This window comes from Oncorhynchus tshawytscha, linkage group LG26 (genome assembly GCF_018296145.1).
Source record: "Oncorhynchus tshawytscha isolate Ot180627B linkage group LG26, Otsh_v2.0, whole genome shotgun sequence".
Classification (NCBI taxonomy): Eukaryota; Metazoa; Chordata; class Actinopteri; order Salmoniformes; family Salmonidae; genus Oncorhynchus; species Oncorhynchus tshawytscha.
The window spans coordinates 7,999,598-8,023,081 of NC_056454.1; the positions used below are offsets into that span (position 1 = coordinate 7,999,598).

Genomic DNA, 23,484 nt, shown 5'->3' on the forward strand with positions numbered 1-23,484 from the left:
GGTCAAAAATGACCAGTCATTTGAAATTAATAGGTGAGACTACAATTAGTGTATAAAATTGAGTTCAGGCACATGCCCATTCATCAGATGGACACACTTCCTCTCTCAGACCCCCACATGCATGTGTGTTTGAGCACACGCGCGCACACACACACACACACACACACACACACACACACACACACACACACACACACACACACACACACACACACACACACACACACACACACATACACACACACACACACACATACACACACACACACACACACACCCGAAGCTCTGGTATATAAAAGCTTTTTTGAGGCCTTCCTCACAATTCTTTCTGTGGCAACACAATGACCAAATTATATACTGTATGTGAGGCTCTTGATCATATCTTTGAGGAGGAGAGAGGCCAGGAGGAGGAGAGGCTAGGAAACTGACAGTGAAGTAGTCTGATAAATAGCACAATATGTTTCCACTGAATATTTGTTAGTCAAAATAATCCATGCATTATGCTTTTTTTTTTAATATCTCAAAAACGAGTTGTATGAGCTCAGGTCAATGAGGCCTTCAGGCCATAAATAGCAAATAGAAGTTCAAAACTTGTAATGTTCACAAGAACTTAAGTTGATAAAAAAGACCGAACACAAACATTCGGAATAATATGTATTTATAATCAGATATATTGGGGCAGTCAATTTGGACCGGGTACACAGAATTAATTAACATGAAACGAACACAACAGGAGGGTTGAACTTTATTTAACTAGGCAAGTCAGTTAAGAACAAATTCTTATTTACAATGAAGGCCTACACCAGCCAAACAAGGATGACACTGGGCCAATTGTGCACCGACCTATGGGATTCCCAATCACAGCTGGTTGTGATACAGCCTGGATTTGAACCAAGGTGTCTGTAGTGACGCCTCTAGCACTGAGATGCAGTGCCTTAGACCACTGTGCCTCTCGGAAGCCCCTTAATTAACATACCAAGGTTTTGGGAAACTCACCCCAAGACAATACGTCACTTTAGAAAGGTAGTCATATTGAGGCTCTGTAGAAAGGTCACATAGAGGCACACAGGAGATTCTTTCCCTCAGGGTTACGTTACACTACATAGGCCAAAACCTAACTTTATCTGTTGGCTTTCCAGGCCACCAGTGCTGGTTTCACCATCTCTCTGTCTAGTGTGAAAATGAAAGTGAACAGCAGTACAGCCTAATTATTGTGTGGGCTGCAAGGCATGGTGCTCAGAAACCAAGAGGAAATAGGAGAGATGAGGAAGAAGAAGATGTAGAAGAGGGGGAGAGGGTGACTCGCTGAGGGTGGGGCAGTGGGGGTCAGGGAATGGAGAGGGAAAGAAGGTGGGCAGGGGAAACAAGAGGGACAAGAGCACTGAGGAGAATGATTACCAGAGAGCCAAGTCTACATCCAAGAGGCTCCCAAATACTGTAGCTTCTACCCTCAAGCCATAAGACACAGGTGAGGGTAGCGTGTCACCTTAGCTAGGGTAGTGTGTGGAGGGGATATAGAGATATAGTCGAGGGGATATAGAGATATATTTGGAAATGTTTGCTACAAACGATTAATTGCAAAGAGAACCATGTCAATAAATCATGTTTCCTTCGCTCCCATTTCAGCGTTCGTGGTCAGAATAATAGATGTTTGAGACAAAGTGGCATCAGTAGAGAAGCATCAACAATTTCTCCAAGACTTGTCTCTACTGTACATGTGTGACACAAACACAGATATTGTTTAACTTTCTTGTGGCATTTTTTACGCAATCGTCAATGTTCTGAGGGCTTTGAAGCGTAATTATTCTCCAAACAAGTTTCCAGAAAGTCTTCAATAATGCAATTTCTTTGTAGTGTTGTGGAGTCTTTAAAAAAATCACTGAGCAATATCCTCCACATGCAAAGAGTGTACGTTTTACCAATGAGAACTCCTGACATACGTTGCTTGATTGTAAATGCACATATACAGTGGGGTCCAAATGATTGAGACCCTTGATAAAGATGAGCAAATATGACTGTATAAAATAAATAATTAAAATACTAAGCTATATTGTATGAAAAAAATTATATCATTTTATACCAATACAATTGCTCTGAGAAGCTAAAAGGTAGGGGTTTCAATACCTTTCAACATCTCACCTTGTGAGGATAATGGCACTGAGCCTTTTTCTAAAATGTTTTATGAGTTGGAGAACACATAACATTCTGTATGGACCATTCTTCCATAGAGAATCCTTCCAGATCCTTGATATCTTTAGTCTACTCTTATGGACTGCCCTCTTCAATTCAAACTACAGGTTTTTAATGGGTTTCAAGTTTGCAGACTGAGATGGCCATTGCAAAATGTACATTTTGGAGCCAATTCTACTTTTTTTTTTAGGATGGGGGAGGGGGGTTGATGTGTGCTTGGGGTTATTGTCCTGCTGGAAGATCCACTTGTGGCCAAGTTTCGTAACTACTAGGTTTTTGGCTAAAATGTCCTGGTACTGGGTAAAAATAATGATGCCGTTGACCTTAACAAGGGCCCCAGGACAAGTGGAAGCAAAATAGCCCCATGACATCAAAGATCCACCGGCCCAGACGAAATCCCTAGCCTCGTCCTCAGAGCATGCGTAGGCCAGCTGGCTGGTGTGTTTACATATTCAATCTTTCCCTATCCCAGTCTGTTGTCGCCACATGTTTCAAGAGCGCCACCATTGTTCCTGTACTCAAGAATGCAAAGGTAACTGAACTAAATGACTAAATGACTCACTTCTGTCATCATGAAGTGCTTTGAGAGTCTGGTCAAGGATCATATCACCTCCACCTTACCTGTCACCCTAAACCCACTTCAATTTGCTTACTGCCCCAATAGGTCCACAGACGATGCAATCGCCATCACACTGCCCTGTCCCATCTGGACAAGAGGAACACCTATGTAAGAATGCTGTTCATCGACTACAGCTCAGCATTCAACACCAAAGTACCCTCCAAGCTCATCATTAAGCTTGAGGCCCTGGGTATCAACCCTTGCCCTGTGCAATTGGGTTCTGGACTTCCTGACGGGCTGCCCCCAGGTGGTGAAGGTAGGAAACAACATCTCCACTTCGCTGATCCTCAACACTGGGGCCCCACAAGGTTGCATGCTCACCCATGACTAAGTGGCCATGCACGCCTCCAACTCTATCATGAAGTTTGCAGACGACACAACAGTAATAGGCTTGATTACCAACAACGATGAGACAGCCTACAGGGAGGAGGTGAGGGCTCGCAGAGTGTGGTGTCAGGAAAATAACCTCTCAAGAAGGATCTGGAAGGATTGCTCCCAATGTGTTCTCCAACTCATAAAACATTTTAGAAAATGGCTGTGCTGTTATCCTCGCATGGTGAGGTATTGAAAACCATTGAAATCAAACATTTTGACCCCTACCTTTTTGAGAAAAAAGTATTACTTCTTAAACTAAATCTCTTTCTCTGAGCAATATAATTTCCCAATTTTTTGGCAAATAGAATATAGCTCAGTATTTAAATTATTTAATTCATACAGATATTTTTGATAATCTTTAGCAATGGTGTCCATAATTCTGGGCCCCACTGTTTGTGTCAATGCAGGAAGTAAACTGAAATTTTCAAACTGATAAGTAGAAGATTAATGTTTTAATTTTGAATTCGCATCACTTCCTGAATTCACTGCTTTCATTTCGAATGGAATGAAAGTTTAAATGAGTCAGCCTTATAGGGTTTCACTATACGATTAAACTGACCTTTTGCAATTACATTAATCACAGCACAAATTACAGCACACATTCAAATATGTGTAATCCTCCGATGTCCTTCAACATTGGAATCCAACTCCTGTCAATTTTGTATAAGAATGAGGTAATGTCAAGCAATGTTAACTCAGCTCTTAGAGGGGCATAGAGTAAGCAGGCTAATGACCTGCTCAGATTGACATTTGATTGTTATTGAGTAGGGTTGCAAAATTCCAGGAACTTTCAATAAATTCCCTGGTTTTCCCGAAATCCCGGTTGGAGGACTCCCAATATCAGGATCGAATAAACAGGAAATCTGGAATCTTTCCACTCTCATTGTATGTTCACTAAATTACCTGCTCATCCGTCAAGACAATGTTCTAAGTCCCTAATTATATAAAATCCCAGGGCATGCTTGAATATTCCATCTCCCTCCATCTAAAGTCATTTAATAAGCAATGTTGCACAGAAATCAGTCTGATCGAAATCTGTAGTAATTACTGTCCACGCTGCGGAGTTTGTCCAGTTTTCTTCAAAAGGCTATATCAATAATACATTACATTGCTTGTACAGAGGATGGACCACTATTTGAGGAATGTGCAAAAGGAAAGACATTTAAATTGTCCAGGTCAGTGGTTCCCAACCTTTTTCAGTTACTGGACCACAAACTGACTTTCGCTCTGCCTGGAATACCCCTAAAGTACCCCTCCTGCATTTTACCAGTGGGCCTATGGTCTCATGAGTCTTCTCAAGTACCCCCTGTGGATAAGCCAAGTACCCCCAGGGGTCCTAGTAAGCCCTGGTTGAGAATCAATGGTCTAGGTTAAGGTCCAGGGCAATAATGTTTTTGTGCCAACTCCAAAGTGTTGTAGCCTTTAGGTTAAAAAAAAGTGTTGTGCAATGAAGGCCAATCTTTCATGGCTAAAGCAATTGTTGTGTTACATTCAATTGCTCTGTAGTTCCTCCAAATTGTAATTGTGTCGACGCAATTAAGGTGACATTGCTTATCCCATGCTTGTTTCACTTTCAAAAGTAATCTCAGTAGCAAAAAAACAACAAACATTTGAGTTATTGTACAGTAAACTTCCCTTAAAGTCCTTGAGATAATGAAAGGAGGAAAAATTCTCCCAGCACTGGCACTGAAGTCACCCTTGAATCGTAGTTGCTGCTGTAAATTCAATGTTTTTATCTGACTTTATCAGTGATGTAAAATCTCTGAGAAACTCTTGGAGTTGCCAACGGCAATTAGCTCCCAGATTAGTCCGCTGGAACGTGCTTTGGTTTGGCATTCTGCCCGCAGCGCATGGGAAATAAAGAATAGAGCGGATCATCAAATACTAGGTGAATATCAATGAATGGACCAAATTGACCTCGTCCCCAGCTCCCTGATGCAATTATTTACTATTCACATCAATTATTGCTAACAAACGACACTAATGATTTTGAGCGAAAGTTGGCGATGGCAGCCCTTCTAGAGATCAATGCTACTTAAAGAGGAGTCACAGCGCACACAACACTTGCCATCTTTCAGGGTGTTTCTATCTGGATTTGACCCAGAACCGCATTGAGCAATTATAGCACGCTTTTGACTCAGCATCTTTAAGTCATTTATGTATGTATGTGTGTGTGTGTGTGTGTGTGTGTGTGTGTGTGTGTGTGTGTGTGTGTGTGTGTGTGTGTGTGTGTGTGTGTGTGTGTGTGTGTGTGTGTGTGTGTGTGTGTGTGTGCGTGTAACCCAGGGGGCTACAGGTACAGTGAATTGTACAGTCGTGGCCAAAGGTTTTGAGAATGACACAAATATTAATGTTCACAAAGTCTGCTGCCTCAGTTCGTATGATGGCAATTTGAATATACTCCAGAATATTATGAAGAGTGATCAGATTAATTGCAAAGTCCCTCTTTGCCATGCAAATGATCTGAATCCCCCCAAAAAACATTTCCACTGCATTTCATCCCTGCCACAAAAGGACCAGCTGACATCATGTTAGTGATTCTCTCGTTAACACAGGTGTGAGTGTTGACGAGGACAAGGCTGGAGATCACGCTGTCATGCTGATTGAGTTCGAATAACAGACTGGAAGCTTCAAAAGGAGGATGGTTCTTGTAATCATTGTTCTTCCTCTGTCAACCATGGTTACCTGCAAGGAAACATGTGCCGTCATCATTGCTTTGCACAAAAAGGGCTTCACAGGCAAGGATATTGCTGCCAGTAAGATTGCACCTAAATCAACCATTTATCGGATCATCAAGAACTTCAAGGAGCGCGGTTCAATTGTTGTGAGAAAGGCTTCAGGGTGCCCAAGAAAGTCCAGCAAGTGCCAGAACTGTCTCCTAAAGTTGATTCAGCTGCGGAATCAGTGCACCACCAGTACAGAGCTTGCTCAGGAATGGCAGCAGGCAGGTGTGAGTTCATCTGCACGCACAATAAGGCGAAGACTTTTGGAGGATGGCCTGGTGTCAAGAAGGGCAGCAAAGAAGCCACTTCTCTCCAGGAGAAACATCCGGGACAGACTGATATTCTGCAAAAGGTACAGGGATTAGACTGCTGAGGACTGAGGTAATCCCCTTTCCGATTGTTTGGGGCATCCAGAAAAAAGCTTGTCCGGAGAAGACAAGGTGAGCGCCTCAATCAGTCCTGTGTCATGCCAACAGTAAAGCATCCTGAGACCATTCATGTGTGGGGTTGCTTCTCAGCCAAGGGAGTGGGCTCACTCACAATTTTGCCTAAGAACACAGCCCTGAATAAAGAATGGTACCAACACATCCTCCAAGAGACACTTCTCCTAACCACCCAGGAACAGTTTGGTGACGAACAATGCATTTTCCAGCATGATGGAGCACCTTGCCATAAGGCAAAAGTGATAACTAAGTAGCTCGGGGAACAAAACATTGATATTTTGGGTCCATGGCCAGGGTTAAATAAGTGTTTTTTGTCTGAATTACAGCTGTAATGACCCTTTGGGAATACTATAACTTGGTTAAGCTTCTCAAGTATCCGTGAGTTATTTACTCTGAAAAAAAAGAACCTAACTAAGGTAAGACCCAGATGCAGACCATGTCGAATAAACAAGATTTTAATATTCCAACAGGGACAGGCAATAGACAAGGCAAGGCAGGCAGAGGTCAGTAAACCAGAGGTGGGGCAATGGTACCAGGCGGCAGGCAGGCTCAGGGTAAGGCAGAGGTTGTAAATCCAGAGTGGGGCATAGGTACCGGTCAGCAGGCAGAGTGGTCAGGCAGGCGGGCTCGGAGTCAGGACAGGCAAGGGACAAAACCAGGAGGGCGAGAAAAGAGACTGGGAAAAGCAGGAGCTGAGACACTGGTTGACTGGAACAAACAAGACGAACTAGCAACAGACAAACAGAGAACACAGGTTTAAATACACAAGGGATAATGGAGAAGATGGGTGACACCTGGAGGGGGTTGGAGACAATCACAAAGATCAGGATGTGACAAAAGAATGCAATCTTTCAGTTAACATGCTAATAGAAGTACAGTGCCTTGCAAAAGTATTCATCCCCCTTGGCGCTTTTCCTATTTTGTTGCATTACAACCTGCAATTTAAATGGATTTTTGGGGGATTTCATGCAAACATAAAATAGTCCAGATTGGTGTGAAATGAAAAAAATAACAGGTTTAAAAACATTTTAAACGGAAAAGTGTGCATGTATTCACCCCCTTTGCTATGAAGCCCCTAAATAAGATCTGGTGCAACCAATTACCTTCAGAAGTCACATAATTAGTTAAATAAAGTCCACCTGTGTGCAATCTAAGTGTCACATGATCTCAGTGTATATATACACCTGTTTTGAAAGGCATCAGAGTCTGCAACACCACTAAGCAAGGGGCACCACCAAGCAAGCGGCACCATGAAGATCAAGAAGCTCTCCAAACAGGTCAGGGACAAAGTTGTGGAGAAGAACAGATCAGGGTTGGCTTATAAAAAAATATCTGAGACTTTGAACAACCCACAGAGCACCATCAAATCCATTATAAAAAATGGAAAGACTATGTCACCACAACAAACCTGCCAAGATAGGTCCGCCCACCAAAACATCATGGACCAGGCAAGGAGGGCATTAATCAAAGAGACCAAAGATAACCCTTAAGGAGCTGCAAAGCTCCACAGCGGAGATTGGAATATCTGTCCATAGGACCACTAAGCCATACACTCCACAGAGCAGGGCTTTATGTAAAGAGTGGCCAGAAAAAATCCATTGCTTAAAGAAAAAAATAAGCAAACACGTGTGGGAGACTCCCCAAAGATATGGAAGAAGGAACTCTGGTCAGATAAGACTAAAATTGAGCATTTTGGCCATCAAGGAAAACGCAATGTCTGGCGCAAACCCAACACCTCTCATCACCCCGAGAATATCATCCCCCTCAGTGAAGCGTGGTGGCAGCTTTTCATTGGCAAGGACTGGGAAACTGGTCAGAATTGAAGGAATGATGGATGGAGCTAATTACAGGGAAATTCTTGAGGGAAACCTGTCTTCCAGAGATTTGAGTCTGGGACGGACAATGACCCTAAGCATACTGCTAAAGCAACACTCGAGTGGTTTTAGGGGAAACATTTTTAAATGTCTTGGAATGGCCTAGTCAAAGCCCAGACCTCAATCCAATTGAGAATCTGTGGTATGACTTAAAGATTGCTGTACACCAGTGAACCCATCCAACTTGAAGGAGCTGGAGTAGTTTTGCCTTGAAGAATGGGCAAAAATCCCAGTGGCTAAATGTGCCAAACTTATGGAGACATACCCCAAGAGACCTGCAGCTGTAATTTCTGCAAAAGTTTGCTCTACAAAGTATTGACTTTGGGGGGGGTTACAGTTATGCACGCTCAAGTTTTCTTTTCTTTTTTTGTCTTATCTCTTATTTGTTTCACAATAAAAAATATTTTGCATCTTAATTAAACGTGGTAGGCATGTTGTGTGAATCAAATGATACAAAACCCCCCAAAAATAAATTTTAATTCCAGGTTGTAAGGCAACAAAGTAGGAAATGGCCAAGGGGGTTATACTTTCGCAAGCCACTGTATTTTCAGTTGAAGTCGGAAATTTACATGCACCTAAGTCAATTACATTTAAATTCAGATTTTCACAATTTATGACTTTTAATCCAAGTAAAAATGTACTGTCTTGGGTCAGTTAGGATCACCACTTTATTTTAAGAATGTGAAATGTCAGAATAATAGTAGAGAGAATGATTTATTTCAGCTTTCATTTCTTTCATCACATTCCCAGTGGGTCAGAAGTTTACATACACTCAAATAGTATTTGGTAGCATTGCCTTAAAATTGTTTAACTTGGGTCAACCGTTTTGGGTAGCTTTCCACAAGCTTCCTACAATAAATTGGGTGAATTTCGGCCCATTCCTCCTGACCGAGCTGGTGTAACTGAGTCAGGTTTGTAGGCCTCCTTGCCCACAAATGTTCTATAGGATTGAGGTCAGGTCTTTGTGTTGGCCACTCCAATACCTTGACTCTGTTGTCCTTAAGCCATTTTGCTACAACATTGGAGGTATGCTTGGGGTCATTGTCCATTTGGAAGACACATTTGTGGCCAAGCTTTAACTTCCTTACTGATGTCTTAAGATGTTGCTTCAATATATTCACATAATTTCCCATCCTCATGAAGCCATCTATTTTGTGAAATGCACCAGTCGCTACTGCAGCAAAGCACCCCCAGAACATGATGCTGCCACACCCGTGCTTCATGGTTGGGATGGTGTTCTTCGTCTTGCAAGGGGTAGTCATTATGGCCAAACAGTTCTATTTTTCTTTCATCAGACCAGAGGACATTTTTCCAAAAAGTACGATCTTTGTCCCCATGTGCAGTTGCAAACCGTAGTCTGGCTTCTTTATGGCGGTTTTGGAGCAGTGACTTCTTCCTTGCTGAGCGGCCTTCCAGGTTATGTCGATATAGGACTCGTTTCATTGTGGATATAGATACTTTTGTACCTGTTTTCTCCAGCATCTTCACAAGGTCCTTTGCTGTTGTGGGATTGATTTGCACTTTTTGCACCAAAGTACATTTACCTCTAGGAGGGAGAACGCGTCTCCCTCCTGAGCGGTATGATGGCTGAGTGGTCCCATGGTGTTTATACTTGCGTACTATTGTTTGTACAGATGGACGTGGTACCTTCAGGCGTTTGGAAATTGCCCCCCAATGATGAACCAGACTTGTGGAGGTCTACAATTTTTTTTCTGGGGTCTTGGCTGATTTCTTTTGATTTTCCTATGATGTCAAGCAAAGAGGCACTGAGTTTGAAGGTAGGCCTTGAAATACATCCACAGGTACACCTCCAATTGACTCAAATGATGTCAATTAGCCTATCAGAAGCTTCTAAAGCCTTGACATAATTTTCTGGAATTTTCCAAACTATTTAAAGGCACAGTCAACTTCTGACCCAGTTAAATAATCTGTTTTTAAACAATTGTTGGAAAAATGACTTTTGTCATGCACAAAGTAGATTTCCTAACCGACTTGCCAAAACTATAGTTTGTTAATAACTAGACATTTGTGGAGTACTTGAAAAACGAGTTTTAATGACTCCAACCTAAGTGTATATAAACTTCCGACTTCAACTGTAGATAGTACTTTGGCCTCTTCTGCTGCACATTAGTTTTTACTTTGTATCGTACTGAGCAGTTGGTGCCTGGATCAATATCTACTCTCCAGAGGCAGTAAAGATTGAATTGAATTTCTGAACACACTCCTTATTTTTCAGGAGATCCAACGGAATGGGAAGGCCGGTGTTCCTGCAGTGAGGTGGCCCAGCCTGCTGAGTCTGACCTGTCCACGCAGTAGCTGCAGTGGCAGTGAGGCCTCCTTATCCAGTGCCTGTAGTGAGTACTCCAGTGGCTCACATACTTGGGCAGAAGGACGCGGCTCCACCAAGCAGGTGAGTCTCCCAGTCTGATCTTAAACAAATTGCTGTTGCATACAGGGAAGTAAACTTGTAATAAGTTACTATGCAGGAAGGTTCCTGAACATTCATCAATAAATTCCATGTCTTCTTTTTTCTTGTTGATGACTAAATTGTCTCTCTCTTTTGTAACAGTCTGCAATAAATCGAGAGAAGAGGATGAGTGCAACTTATTGCTCTGTCTCAGCAGAGCAGCCGGACCTAAGCTGGAAAGAGGGCCACATTCTGAAGGGCCTAAAGAGGCTCCAAATGCGCAGCCCAGCTCCCCAGGAGCCATCTTCACTTGCCTCCACGTCACATTTCAAGAACTGCATGACCTCCAACGAGGGCATATACTCTCTAGGGGTCAAGTGTCGTCCAATAGGGGTACTGCCCGCATTGGCAAAGGGAAAGCCTTTCAAGCCAGGTGCAGGTGTCAGTACCTTAATCTCTGACTCGGACGATGCAGATGATGAGTCGCCTCAATCCCCAATCAGGGAGTCCTGCTGCCCACCCATCAAAGACACTCATCATCTGGAAGGACAGCCTGCGTCTGACTTGGAAATGGCACAAGGGGAAAAGAGCTTTATGGACTACAACTCCAAAGAGGAGCCTGTAAGACTCGTAAGAAGTCCCAGCAACTCCCCCTCACCTATCAAAGACGTCTTCTTGCTCAAGGGTCCTACACTGCAGCCTGGACTTAGCCCAACAGCGACCCCTACCACTGTGAGTGGACTTGAGAATACAAACTGGATAGAAAAAGACAAGCAGTCTGCCTTTACAAACTGGAATGTTATGGACAGTTGCAATTTGAGGCCAGAGAGTGTTAAACAGCCACAAGAAAAAGTTACAGACAAACAACTAGAGACAGGGGCTAGGGAAGTGAGACAACCCATTCATCATTCAGCATCCAGAGCTCTGAGTTGGGTTAGTGAGGTCAGACAGCGCAGTGCTTCCATGGATACGAAGCATTACAGAGAGCCGAACAGCCAGGGTGAAATTGATACCAAGGACTACACCATTTTGGAGTCCCGACAGAGGAAAGCAAAGCCTAAGGCCTGCAACTCAGCAAGGAAGGCCTTTTTCCTCCGAAGCAAGAGTGCGGACGGAGGCCCAGACCAGGCCAAGCTGCACAAGCCTCTACATCAGAAGCTGATAAAGGTCAATCAAAGGTCCAAGAACCACATGAACACTCCTGGGTCCAGTGGCCCTGGCACAAAGACTTACCTCAGCAAGGCACCTGGTCCAGCAAAGGCATCAGTACAAATGGTTGAGAAAGGTAAGAATGCTACTGGTGCAAGAACTTCAGGGCCACTTGAGAATAGGGTACAAAGCTCCCCTTCTTCTTCACCTCAGAAACTGGTCAAGGTATTTAAGCCACCTGGGCTGAATGATTACCCCAAGAGACCATCTAAAGTATCCCAACCAGTCTCCAAACTCCCATCAAGTGGAGCAAAAGCCCCCAACTTCAACAATTCAGCCTGCTTTCCACTAAAACAGAGACAGCAAGACCAGCACTCCGATCCACCTCGCAATGATATCAGGTCCCTTTCTCCTCCACCCCCACCAGGTCGGACCACCTCCCTACTAATACGACCTGGTCATGACTCATTACCTCAGGCGCATAAGCCTGTGGCTCAGCCCCAAACCTCTAGCACTGTGAAGGCAACCACCAATAGCACCAAATCTCAGTCAAGTCATCATTCATCTATTTTACAAAAGCAAGCTCAAGCCCCCATCAAAATGCAAGACACTCATCATATGGATCCCAAAATGGGCTCTCAGATGAAAAAGTCTCCGAAACTGGTCCCTACCAAAGTTCACCATACCTTACCAACTTCTACCCCTATTCAAGAATCTAAGGAAACAGCCTATTCCCAATCCTCACTGAGCTGGACTGTGGCACAAGCTTCCCATCAGGAAAATAGTGCCCCCTTTGTGGTGCCAAACCAGGGCTGTTTACCTGTGTCCCAGCAAAGCAATGATGAGCTACAAAGTACAGAGCTCTTACCTCAGGCCTCAGCATCTCTTCTCTGCCATGGCATAGTTAGTAACTCTCAACATTCTATGACCAGGGTAGTGAAGTCATCCATTGGTTTTGGCTCCAAAACCAATGAGTCAACCTCAAAGCCGGGCAACAACTCTACAGTTAACACTGCTACAAAGGGAGTGCAGACTTTTGAAAACCTTTACCAGGACACCTACACACGTCCAATGATGCACTGTGTCAATGCAGCTCTAGCCAAGGTCAATGCTAGGAGAAATCTCAAGACCCGCTGTAGCTCACTAGAGGAGCCTACACTCCCACATACAGCAGCAGAGAATGGTGTAACATTGGACTGGGGATTTGATGAAGAGGGCTGGCTATTCAAGCGCTCAGTCTCAGTCTCTACCCGGCCTCCTATCCACCCAGTTATGGGCATGAACGGAGCAAAGGCTCGCAGTCAAAGCTTCGGAGCACGTTACATGGACAGACCAAACGTCAGCAGATCAGGAAAAGTCCGTACTCACATCAAAACTAACTCAGGAAGCTCTTTGAACTCTCTTGGTGATGTATTTTGGGGCAGTATGAGTTGCTCCAACAGCTACCATTGTCCCAAGAACAGATCCCACGTTAACAATTTCATGATTGAGGAAGGCTTACCACTACCTCCACATCTGGGGGCTTCCAGTGATCGATTTGATCTGAAACACAAGAGGTTCAACTCAACATCACATCTCCAGACTGAGAAACAGCTCTCTAGCACCTTCTGTGAACCCATCCATAGGGAACCAGAAAGGCAGTCCACCATCGAGGAGAAGGTCATGATGGGAATCAAGGAGAATTTGCAGAAATCTCAGGAGCAGGAGATGACAACTGAAACTAAGCAGAAATCCGTCTCATCCCTGGCAAACTGGTTCGGATTCCGCAAAAACAAGCTCCCTGCTCCGAGTGGCAAAAACGTAGATACTCAAAAGGGAAAGGAGGAGAAGAAGGAGCCTAAGCTTGGATCTCTCTTGGGTGGGAAGCAGGCAAAGTCCGACAAAAAAGAGAGGAGGAAAAGTGAAGGTCATCGAATGGACAGGTAAGGCTTTTATATTGTTTAGGTTGGGTAGCTGAGAAGTCATGTTGACTGTTTTACTGCTGGGAAAATAATGTTTTTGAGAGGCATCAAGATAATGTAACATCTCATTAATTACAAAATAATGCTTTGCTTTATTGAAATGCATTTGTCATACTTACCACAAAGACCGAAATATACTGACACTTTTCACTTAAAGTAGCTTTTGATATTCGTAACCAGAGATGCAGTAATGATTAAAATCAATGAAATCCAACATCAGTATCTCTGCTTAAACCCCCTAGAGTCGACTGACACACCTGTGCATCAATCTAAGTTGCATTACAAAAAAATCCCCATCAAAATCCGTCAGTTTTATCTAGAGATCTGTTTGTTTTGCATTGGATGCATCTCAATCCATCAAAACCACTAGTGTTGCAATTCCTCATCTGGGGTCTAAGATAGCAGAGCTAGAGCTGTGTTATTCAGACCATGAGACATTCAAAAAATTAGTCGTCTCACGTAAATGTCTGTTGCATCCGAATGGTTTGGCCGACAAACTCAGTTTTACTCCACGGCCCCCACAAGTGTCAGGAGACTCGTCTGAAGTCGGTACGGTCCATGTGCCAATTCTGTTTGGTAAAGTCCGAACCGTTTGAGCTACAAACTAATGGGACTCCACTGTGGAAAGAGGAAACTCTCTCCGTTTTTCTCTACGACCCCCACAAGTGGCTCAGGACTCGTCTGGAGGTAACCGGTACCGGTTAAGAAAAACAAATGAAAGAATGAAGGTGCAGTAGTCTGTGCTTGACCAAAAAAGAGGTTCAATATGTGTAAAAACATATATATAAATATATATACAGTTGAAGTCAGAAGTTTACATACACCTTAGCCAAAAACATTTAAACTCAGTTTTTCACAATTCCTGATATTGAATCCTAGTAATAAATCCCTGTCTTAGGTCAGTTAGGATCACCACGTTATTTTAAGAATGTGAAATGTCAGAATAATAGCAGAGATAACTATTTATTTATTTCATTTCTTTCATCACATTCCCAGCAGGTCAGAAGTTTACATACACTAAAATATTATTTGGTAGCATTGCCTTAAAATTGTTTAACTTGGGTCAAATGTTTCGGGTAGCCTTCCACAACCTTCCCAGAATAAGTTGGGTTCATTTTGGCACATTCCTCCTGAGAGACCTGGTATAAATGAGTCAGGTTGTAGGCCTCCTTGCTCGCACACGCTTTTTCAGTTCTGCCCACAAATTTTCTATAGCATCGAAGTCAGGGCTTTGTGATGGCCACTCCAATACCTTAACTTTGTTGTCCTTAAGCCATTTTGCCACAGCATTGGAGGTATGCTTGGGGTCATTGTCCATTTGGAAGACCCATTTGCAACCAAGCTTTAACTGATGTCTTGAGATGTTGCTTCAATATATCCACATAATTTCCCCCCCTCATGATGCCATCTATTTTGTGAAATGCCCCAGTCCCTCCTGCAGCAAAGCACCCACACAACATGATGCTGCCACCCCCATGCTTCACGGTTGGGATGGTGTTCTTCGGCTTGCAAGCCTCCCCCTTTTTCCTCCAAACATAACGATTGTCATTATGGCCAAACAGTTCTATTTTTGTTTCATCAGACCGAAGAATATTTCTCCAAAAAGTAGGATTTTTGTCCCCATGTGCAGTTGCAAACCGTAGTGTGGCTTTTTTATGGCGGTTTTGGAGCAGTGGCTTCTTCCTTGCTGAGCGGCCTTTCAGGTTATGTCGATATAGGACTCATTTTTACTGTGGATATAGCTACTTTTTTTACCTGTTTCCTCCAGCATCTTCACAAGGTCCTTTGCTGTTGTTGTGGGATTGATTTGCACTTTTTGCACCAAAGTACGTTCATCTCAAGGAGACAGAACGCGTCTCCTTCCTGAGCGGTATGACGGCTGCGTGGTCCCATGGTGTTTATACTTGTGTACTATTGTTTATACAGTTGAAAGTGGTACCTTCAGGTGTTTGGAAATTGCTGCCTAGGATGAACCAGATTGTGGAGGTCTACAATTTTTATTTCTGCAGTCTTGGCTGATTTCTTTTGATTTTCCCATGATGTCAAGCAAAGAGGCACTGAGTTTGAAGGTAGACCTTGAAATACATCCACAGGTACACCTCCAATCGACTCAAATGATGTCAATTAGCCTATCAGAAGTTTATAAAGCCATGATATAATTTTCTCGAATTTTCCAAACTGTTTAGAAGCACATTCAACTTAGTGTATGCAAACTTCTGACCCACTGAAATTGTGATACAGTGAAATATAAGTGAAATAATCTGTCCGTAAACAATTGATGGAAAAATGGCATGTGTCATGCACAAAACTATAGTTTGTTAAAACCTCTCTGGGATATGCGTCCCACCTGGCCAAAAGACAGTGAAAATGCAGAGCGCCAAATTCAAATAAATTACTATAAAAATCTAACTTTCATGAAATCACACATGCAAGATATCAAATTAAAGCTACACTTGTGAATCCAGCCAACATGTCAGATTTCAAAAAGGCTTTTCGGCGAAAGCAAACGTTGCAATTATCTCTGAGGATAGCACCATAGTAAACAAACACTGATAAGCATATTTCAACCCTCCAGGCACGACACAAAACGCAGAAATAAAGGTATAATTCCTTGTATAATTCCTTACCTTTGGCGAGTTTCTTTTTTTGGCACTCCAATATGTCCCATAAGCATCACAAATGGTCCTTTTGTTCGATTAATTCCGTCGATATATATCCAAAATATCCATTTATTTGGCGTGTTTTGATTCAGAAAAACATTGGTTCCAACTTGCTCAATGTGACTACAAAATATGTCAAAAGTTACATGTAAACTTTGCCAAAACATTTCAAACTACTTTTGTAATACAACTTTAGGTATTTTTAAATGTAAATAATCGATAAAATTGAAGACGGGATGATCTGTGTTCAATACAGGAGGAAAACAAACTGTAGCTAGCTTTCAGGTCACGCGTCTCTAACAAAGAGTCCTCTTCACTCTAGTCTCGTTCTGAACAGTGTTACTTCTCCATTACACAAAGGAAAAAACCTCAACCAATTTCAAAAGACTGTTGACATCCAGTGGAAGCGGTAGGAACTGCAAGAAGGTCCCTTAACAATCTGGATTCCCAATGAAAATCCATTGAAAAGAGTGACCTAAAAAAAAAAATCTGAATGGTTTGTCCTCGGAGGTTCGCCTGCAAAATAAGTTCTGTTATACTCACAGACATGATTCAAACAGTTTTAGAAGCTTCAGAGTGTTTCTATCCAAATCTACTAATAATATGCATATCTTATCTTCTGGGGATGAGTAGCAGGCAGTTGAATTTGGGCATGCTTTTCATCCAAAATTCCGAATGCTGCCCCCTATGCTTTTAAACAAGAAATTTGTAGAGTGGTTGAAAAACGAGTTTTAATGACTCCAACCTAAGTGTATGTAACTGTAAACTGTCGTGGCCAAAGGTTTTGAGAATGACACAATTATTAATTTCCACAAAGTTTTCTGCTTCAGTGTCTTTAGATATTTTTGTCAGATGGTACTATGGAATACTGAAGTGTAATTACAAGCATTTCATAAGTGTCAAAGGCTTTTATTGACAATTACATGAAGTTGATGCAAAGAGTCAATATTTGCAGTGTTGACCCTTTTTTTTCAAGACCTCTGCAATCTGCCCTGGCATGCTGTCAATTAACTTCTGGGCTACATCCTGAATGATGGCAGCCCTTTCTTGCATAATGTCACGCGCTGGTCTTAGTATTTTGTGTTTTCTTTCTTTATTTGGTCAGGCCAGGGTGTGACATGGGTTTATTTTGTGGTGTGTTTGGGTATTGGGGTTTTTCGTAGGTTTTGGGATTGTGGCTTAGTGGGGTGTTCTAGCAAAGTCTATGGTTGCCTGAGGCGGTTCTCAATCAGAGGCAGGTGATTCTCGTTGTCTCTGATTGGGAACCATATTTAGGCAGCCATATTCTTTGAGTGTTTCGTGGGTGATTGTTCATGTCTCTGTGTTTGTTTGCACAAGATAGGCTGTTTCGGTTTTCACGTTACGTTTATTGTTTTTGTATAGTTCGTGTTTTTGTCTTTAAATATGTATCAAACTAACCACGCTGCATTTTGGTCCGACTCTCCTTCGACGGAAGAAAACCGTAACACATAATCAATGCTTGGAACTTGTCAGAATTTGTGGGTTTTTGTTTGTCCACCCTTCTCTTGAGGATTGACCACAAGTTCTCAATGGGATTAAGGTCTGGGGAGTTTCCTGGCCATGGACCCAAAATGTCAATGTTTTGTTCTCCGAGCCACTTTGACTTATGGCAAGGTGCTCCATCATGCTGGAAAGGGCATTGTTTGTCACCAAACAGTTCCTGGATGGTTGGGAGAAGTTGCTATCGGAGGATGTGTTGGTACCATTCTTTATTCATGGCTGTGTTCTTAGGCAAAATTGTGAGTGAGCCCACTCCCTTGGCTGATACGCAACCCCACACATGAATAGTCTCAGGATGCTTTACTGTTGGCATGACACAGGACTGATGGTAGCGCTCACCTTGTCTTCTCCGGACAAGCTTTTTTCTGGATGCCCCAAACAATCGGAAAGGGGATTCATCAGAGAAAATGACTTTACTCCAGTCCTCAGCAGTCCAATCCCTGTACCTTTTGCAGAATATCTGTCTGTCCCGGATGTTTTTCTTGGAGAGAAGTGACTTCTTTGCTGCCCTTCTTGACACCAGGCCATCCTCCAAAAGTCTTTGCCTCACTGTGCGTGCAGATGCACTCACACCAGCCTGCTGCCATTCCTGAGCAAGCTCTGTACTGGTGGTGCCCCAATCCTCCAAATGGTTGATTTAGGTGCAATCTTACTGGCACCAATATCCTTGCCTGTGAAGCCCTTTGTGCAAAGCAATGATGACGGCACATGTTTCCTTGCAGGTAACCATGGTTGACAGAGGAAGAACAATGATTCCAAGAACCATCCTCCGTTTGAAGCTTCCAGTCTGTTATTCAAACTCAATCAGCATGACAGAGTGATCTCCAGCCTTGTCCTCATCAACACTCACACCTGTGTTAACTAGAGAATCACTGACATGATTTCAGCTGGTCCTTTTGTGGCAGGGCTGAAATGCAGTGGAAATGTTTTGGGGGATTCAGTTCATTTGCATGGCAAAGAGGGACTTTGCAATTAATTGCAATTCATCTGATCACTCTTCATAACATTCTGGAGTATATGCAAATTGCCATCATACAAACTGAGGCAGCAGACTTTGTGAAAATTAATATTTGTGTCATTCTCAAAACTTTTGGCCACTACTGTACACTACCGGTCAAAAAGTTTTAGAACACCTACTCATTCAAGGATTTGTATTTATTTTTTGACATTTTCTACATTGTAGAATAATAGTGAAGACATCAAAACTTTGAAATACACGTATGGAATCATATAGTAGCCAAAAAGGTTTTAAACAAATCAAAATATATTTGATATTCTCCAAATAGTCAGTCTTTGCCTTGACAGTTTTGCACACTCTTGGCATTTTCTCAACCAGCTTTACCTTGAATGCTTTTCCAACAGCCTTGACAAATTTGTCACATATGCTGAGCACTTAGTGGCTGCTTTTCCTTCACACTGCAGCCTACTCATCCCAATCCATCTCAATATGGTTGAGGTTGGGGGATTGTGGAGGCCAGGTCATCTGATGCATCACTCCATCACTCTCCTTCTTGATAAAATAGCCCTTACACAGCCTGCAGGTGTGTTGGGTCATTGTCCTGTTGAAAAATATATTATAGTCCCACTAAAACCAAACCTGATGGGATGGTGCATCACTGCAGAATGCTGGGGTAGCCATGCTGGTTAAGTGTGTCTGTGATTTATTTAGAATTCAAGGCAGTGTCACCAGCAAAGCACCCCCACACCATAACACCACCTCATCCATGCTTTACGTTGGGAAATACACATGCGGAGATCATACGTTCACCCACACCGCGTCTCACAAAGACACGAAGGTTGGAACCAAAACTCCAATTTGGACTCCAGACCAAAATACACAATTCCACTGGTCTAATGTCCATTTTCTTGGCCCAAGCAAGTCTCTTCTTCTTATTGGTGTCCTTTAGTAGTGGGTTCTTTGCAGCAATTCGACCATGAAGGCCTGATGTGTCTGTTACTTGAACTCGGTGAAGCATTTATTTGGGCTTCAATTTCTGAGGCTGGTAAATCTAATGAACGTATCCTCTGCAGCAGGGGTAACTCTGGGTTTTCAATTCCTGTGGCTGTCCTAAGGAGGGCCAGTTTCATCATAGCGCTTGATGGTTTTTGCGACTGCACTTGAAGAAACTTTCAAAGTTCTTGAAATGTCCTGTGCTGACTGACCTTCATGTCTTAAAGTAATGATGGACTGTCATTTCTCTTTGCTGATTTGAGGTGTTCTTGCATAATATGAACTTGGTCTTTTGCCAAATAGGGCTATCTTCTGTATACCACCCCTACCTTGTCACAACACAACTGATTGGCTGAAACACATTAAGAAGGAAAGAAATTCCACAAATGAACTTTTAAGAAGGCATACCTGTTAATTGAAATGCCTTCCAGGTGATCATGAAGCTGGTTGACAGAATGCCAAGAGTGTGCAAAGCTGTCTAGGCAAATAGTGTCTGTTTGAAGAATCTCAAATATATTTTGATTTGTTTTACACTTTTTTGATTACTACATGATTCCATATGTGTTATTTCATAGTTTTGATGTCTTCACTATTATTATAGAATGTATAAAATTGTAAAAATAAAGCAAAACCCTTGAATGAGTAGGTGTTCTAAAACTTTTGGACCATCCCAACATCTTAGTCTGAAGAATTAAAGATACTGAGTTCTCCATTTTAAGTCATTCATCATGTACACTTAACCATCACCACTTGACTGAACTATCAAACAGATCTCTTCATATCTTTCCTTGAGGTGATTTATTGCCCCAGATATCTTAAGCTATTTTTTATTAAGCGCTGTTAGAAACATTTATAATACTTCTAAGTCCTGAGACCAGTTCTGACATATTTCAGACACTTAGAATAGTGAGAATTCAAGCGGCTGCACATTATACTTTATTATCTGGAACACCCTGGGCATGTTGCGTAAATATGAAAGATACTTAGATTATAGTGGTCGAGTGAACCTGTTTTTTTTTCAGCTCGGTGGGGAAAAGAGACTCCCAAGATGCATTTCTCCTCTGCCTCTCGATGGCCTCCCAGGGAGCCTCAGTTAACAGCAACATGCAAGGACAAACTGGTATCTGTGGGGACACAAAGGTACATTCCATTTGACCCAGAATGCAAAGGACTGTGTTGTCGGTTTAGGGCCAATTTCATGTAGATTTGATTCAGCGCAATTGTAACTGGAACTACAATTGAGAACTGTTCAATTAATATTATGGGCATTTTCCCATACACATTCTATGTTCAATGACTTTCCTGAATTGACTGGACAATTAAATGACCATAACTCTATGACGTGTCAATTAAATGTCTAAGGATTTTTTATTGAATATACATGTCTGCATGGCCAATGAGAGAACTGTATTTCTGTGTATGACAATTTGTGCCAACACCACTTTGCATGTACCATAAGTAAGATAAGGAAATTATATTAACATTTAACTGTGCTAGTTCATTTCAACCTGTCAGTAGCCTAGATCCTCTGAAAGACTTGCAATCTCTTCCCTAACACTAGAAAACACAATTTCTGAATGGTAGTATTTCTGTATAATACCACAATCTATACAGAAAGGAAGTGAAGCTAAATAAATACTGTATTATCAAAACTGACCTCGCAAGGTCCCATCTAATTCAAAAGTAGAAATGTGAGAAAGGGATGGGTGACCGAAAGAAAGGAAAATATGAGAAGAATATAAAGGACCCAGGAAGATATGTGGCAGATCAGATGGATATGGAATTAGGGTGAGAGATTAAAAAACTATGAGATGGGAGAGGAATCGGAGAGAGAAATGTGTAACAAAGATATATAAATAAAGACAGACCAATGAAACAGATAACCAGAACAAAACTTTGTGTTTCACAGATTGTGTGAATCACTCCAACACACGTTCACACATGTCACATGCTTTCACACATACATGCACACAAACATGCAGGGAATACTGGAGATACTTCATGTAGATACTGAGGGAAATCTATGGACTATTTAGATACAGTATCTACAAACATTCACAGGCAGTCTTGATAATGGAGTGATCATTAGAATGAACACTGCTTAAAAGCATTTTCAATGACAGTCCATCATTGTCCTGATGTGATTCAGATAAATATTGTTAGCCTGTTGCACAAATAGATAATCTAGACAACTAAAATGGCAATTGAATTATTCAATTCGTTTTTCCCACCAAACTTAACAAAAAGTCTGACCGCCGCTGTTCAATTAGATTACCAAGGGGTAAAAATAAGTCAACAATGCCAATTTCTGTGAGATTGTGCTTTACAAAGAACTCAAAACATGTCTTAACATAGAGGATTGCATGAAAGAGGAAATTTGAGTCAGCCAATCAGTCTGCGTTTGTAAGGAATACATTCATACCACTTTATAATCATAGATTCATGCAAACCACAAATATAAAAGATGTAATCAATCAAGTATAGAGAACTCATTTTATTGATTTATTTAACTAGGCAAGCCAGATAAGAACAAATTCTTATTTACAATCACAGCCTAGGAACAGTGGGTTAATTGCCTTGTTCAGGGGCAGAATTACTTTTTACCTTGTCAGCTCAGGGATTTGAACTAGCAACCTTTCGGTTATTGGCCCAACGCTCTAACCAGTAGGCTACCTGCCGCCTCATCTATTTCTTTACAATTCACAGAGCCAAATTTAGTCCTCTGTTCCATACAGGTATAATTATTCTCTCTTCTTGCTCCCATAAACAGACAAAAACGCAGAGGATGAACCTCAGGACTGATAACGACAATGGAGCTGCATTAAAGAGCCCCAGTCAAGATCACGTGACCGGTAAGGGATTTAAGAAAACTATTTGTATTGAACTTGGTAGATTGGACCTGTCGAGAAGCAACCTTTTGCTCCTACCCATAGGAACTTCATGTAGATTTAAGAATTAGATAGGTGTTTCATGGTCATAAGCCCAACTTGCACCTATCCAATCCTATTAGATCTACACAAGTGTACTCTTTCCATCAGTCAAGGCCAATTTTACCCTCTGTTTAAACCCCAATATAGTATTTTTCAAACCTGGTTCCGAAAACCTTTTACATTTTTCAGCCATCAAATTACTGAGGCATTGCTAATACTGGCAGATTTACTTCCTAGCTCTCTGACCTCTTTTCTGACATGTCAGTTTAACCTGTGAACCAGAGTGAAAGAGATGGAACCACAGTTGAAAGAGCAAGGTTGCGGGCAAACACTGTGTTTTGACTGTACGTGACACCCCCTCACTCAGATTTATTGATTTCCTTCTGTGCATTTAACTTCACAGAGAAATACTGAAGTACAGTGCTCTTTCACTCTGTCTCTATAATTAAGGACGATTTAGATAGTATCAAAGCCCCTGCCAAGCATGCTAAAATGAAATGTTTCAACTCTGCACGAGTCTAAGAAGTAATATAAGTATCCAATTTAAAGGCAACTAGAATCAACTTCCAAGTGAGTGGAGGTCTAAATGTCACTCAGTATATTTGAACAATTTTCTTTGTGCCATTTGAGGAGAATATGCTGATGTGTTTTTAAATATTTGGCTTTTTGAATTAATTTACT

At 42.0% G+C, this 23,484-nt stretch overlaps 1 protein-coding gene across 5 annotated transcripts in view; it reads left to right on the forward strand.

Annotated features, from left to right (window-relative positions):
* Positions 1-23,484, forward strand: part of LOC112225102 (nck-associated protein 5) — a 95,757-nt gene that overhangs the window by 52,413 nt on the left and 19,860 nt on the right. For 4 of the 5 annotated variants that reach the window (XM_042306807.1, XM_042306808.1, XM_024388742.2 and 1 more), the window contains 4 exons: positions 10,461-10,634; positions 10,794-13,702; positions 20,896-21,013; positions 22,644-22,725. In XM_042306807.1, coding sequence (XP_042162741.1) covers positions 10,461-10,634; positions 10,794-13,702; positions 20,896-21,013; positions 22,644-22,725 — 3,283 coding nt within the window. The remainder of the gene's footprint in view (positions 1-10,460; positions 10,635-10,793; positions 13,703-20,895; positions 21,014-22,643; positions 22,726-23,484) is intronic. The other variant, XM_042306810.1, reaches the window with a different exon arrangement.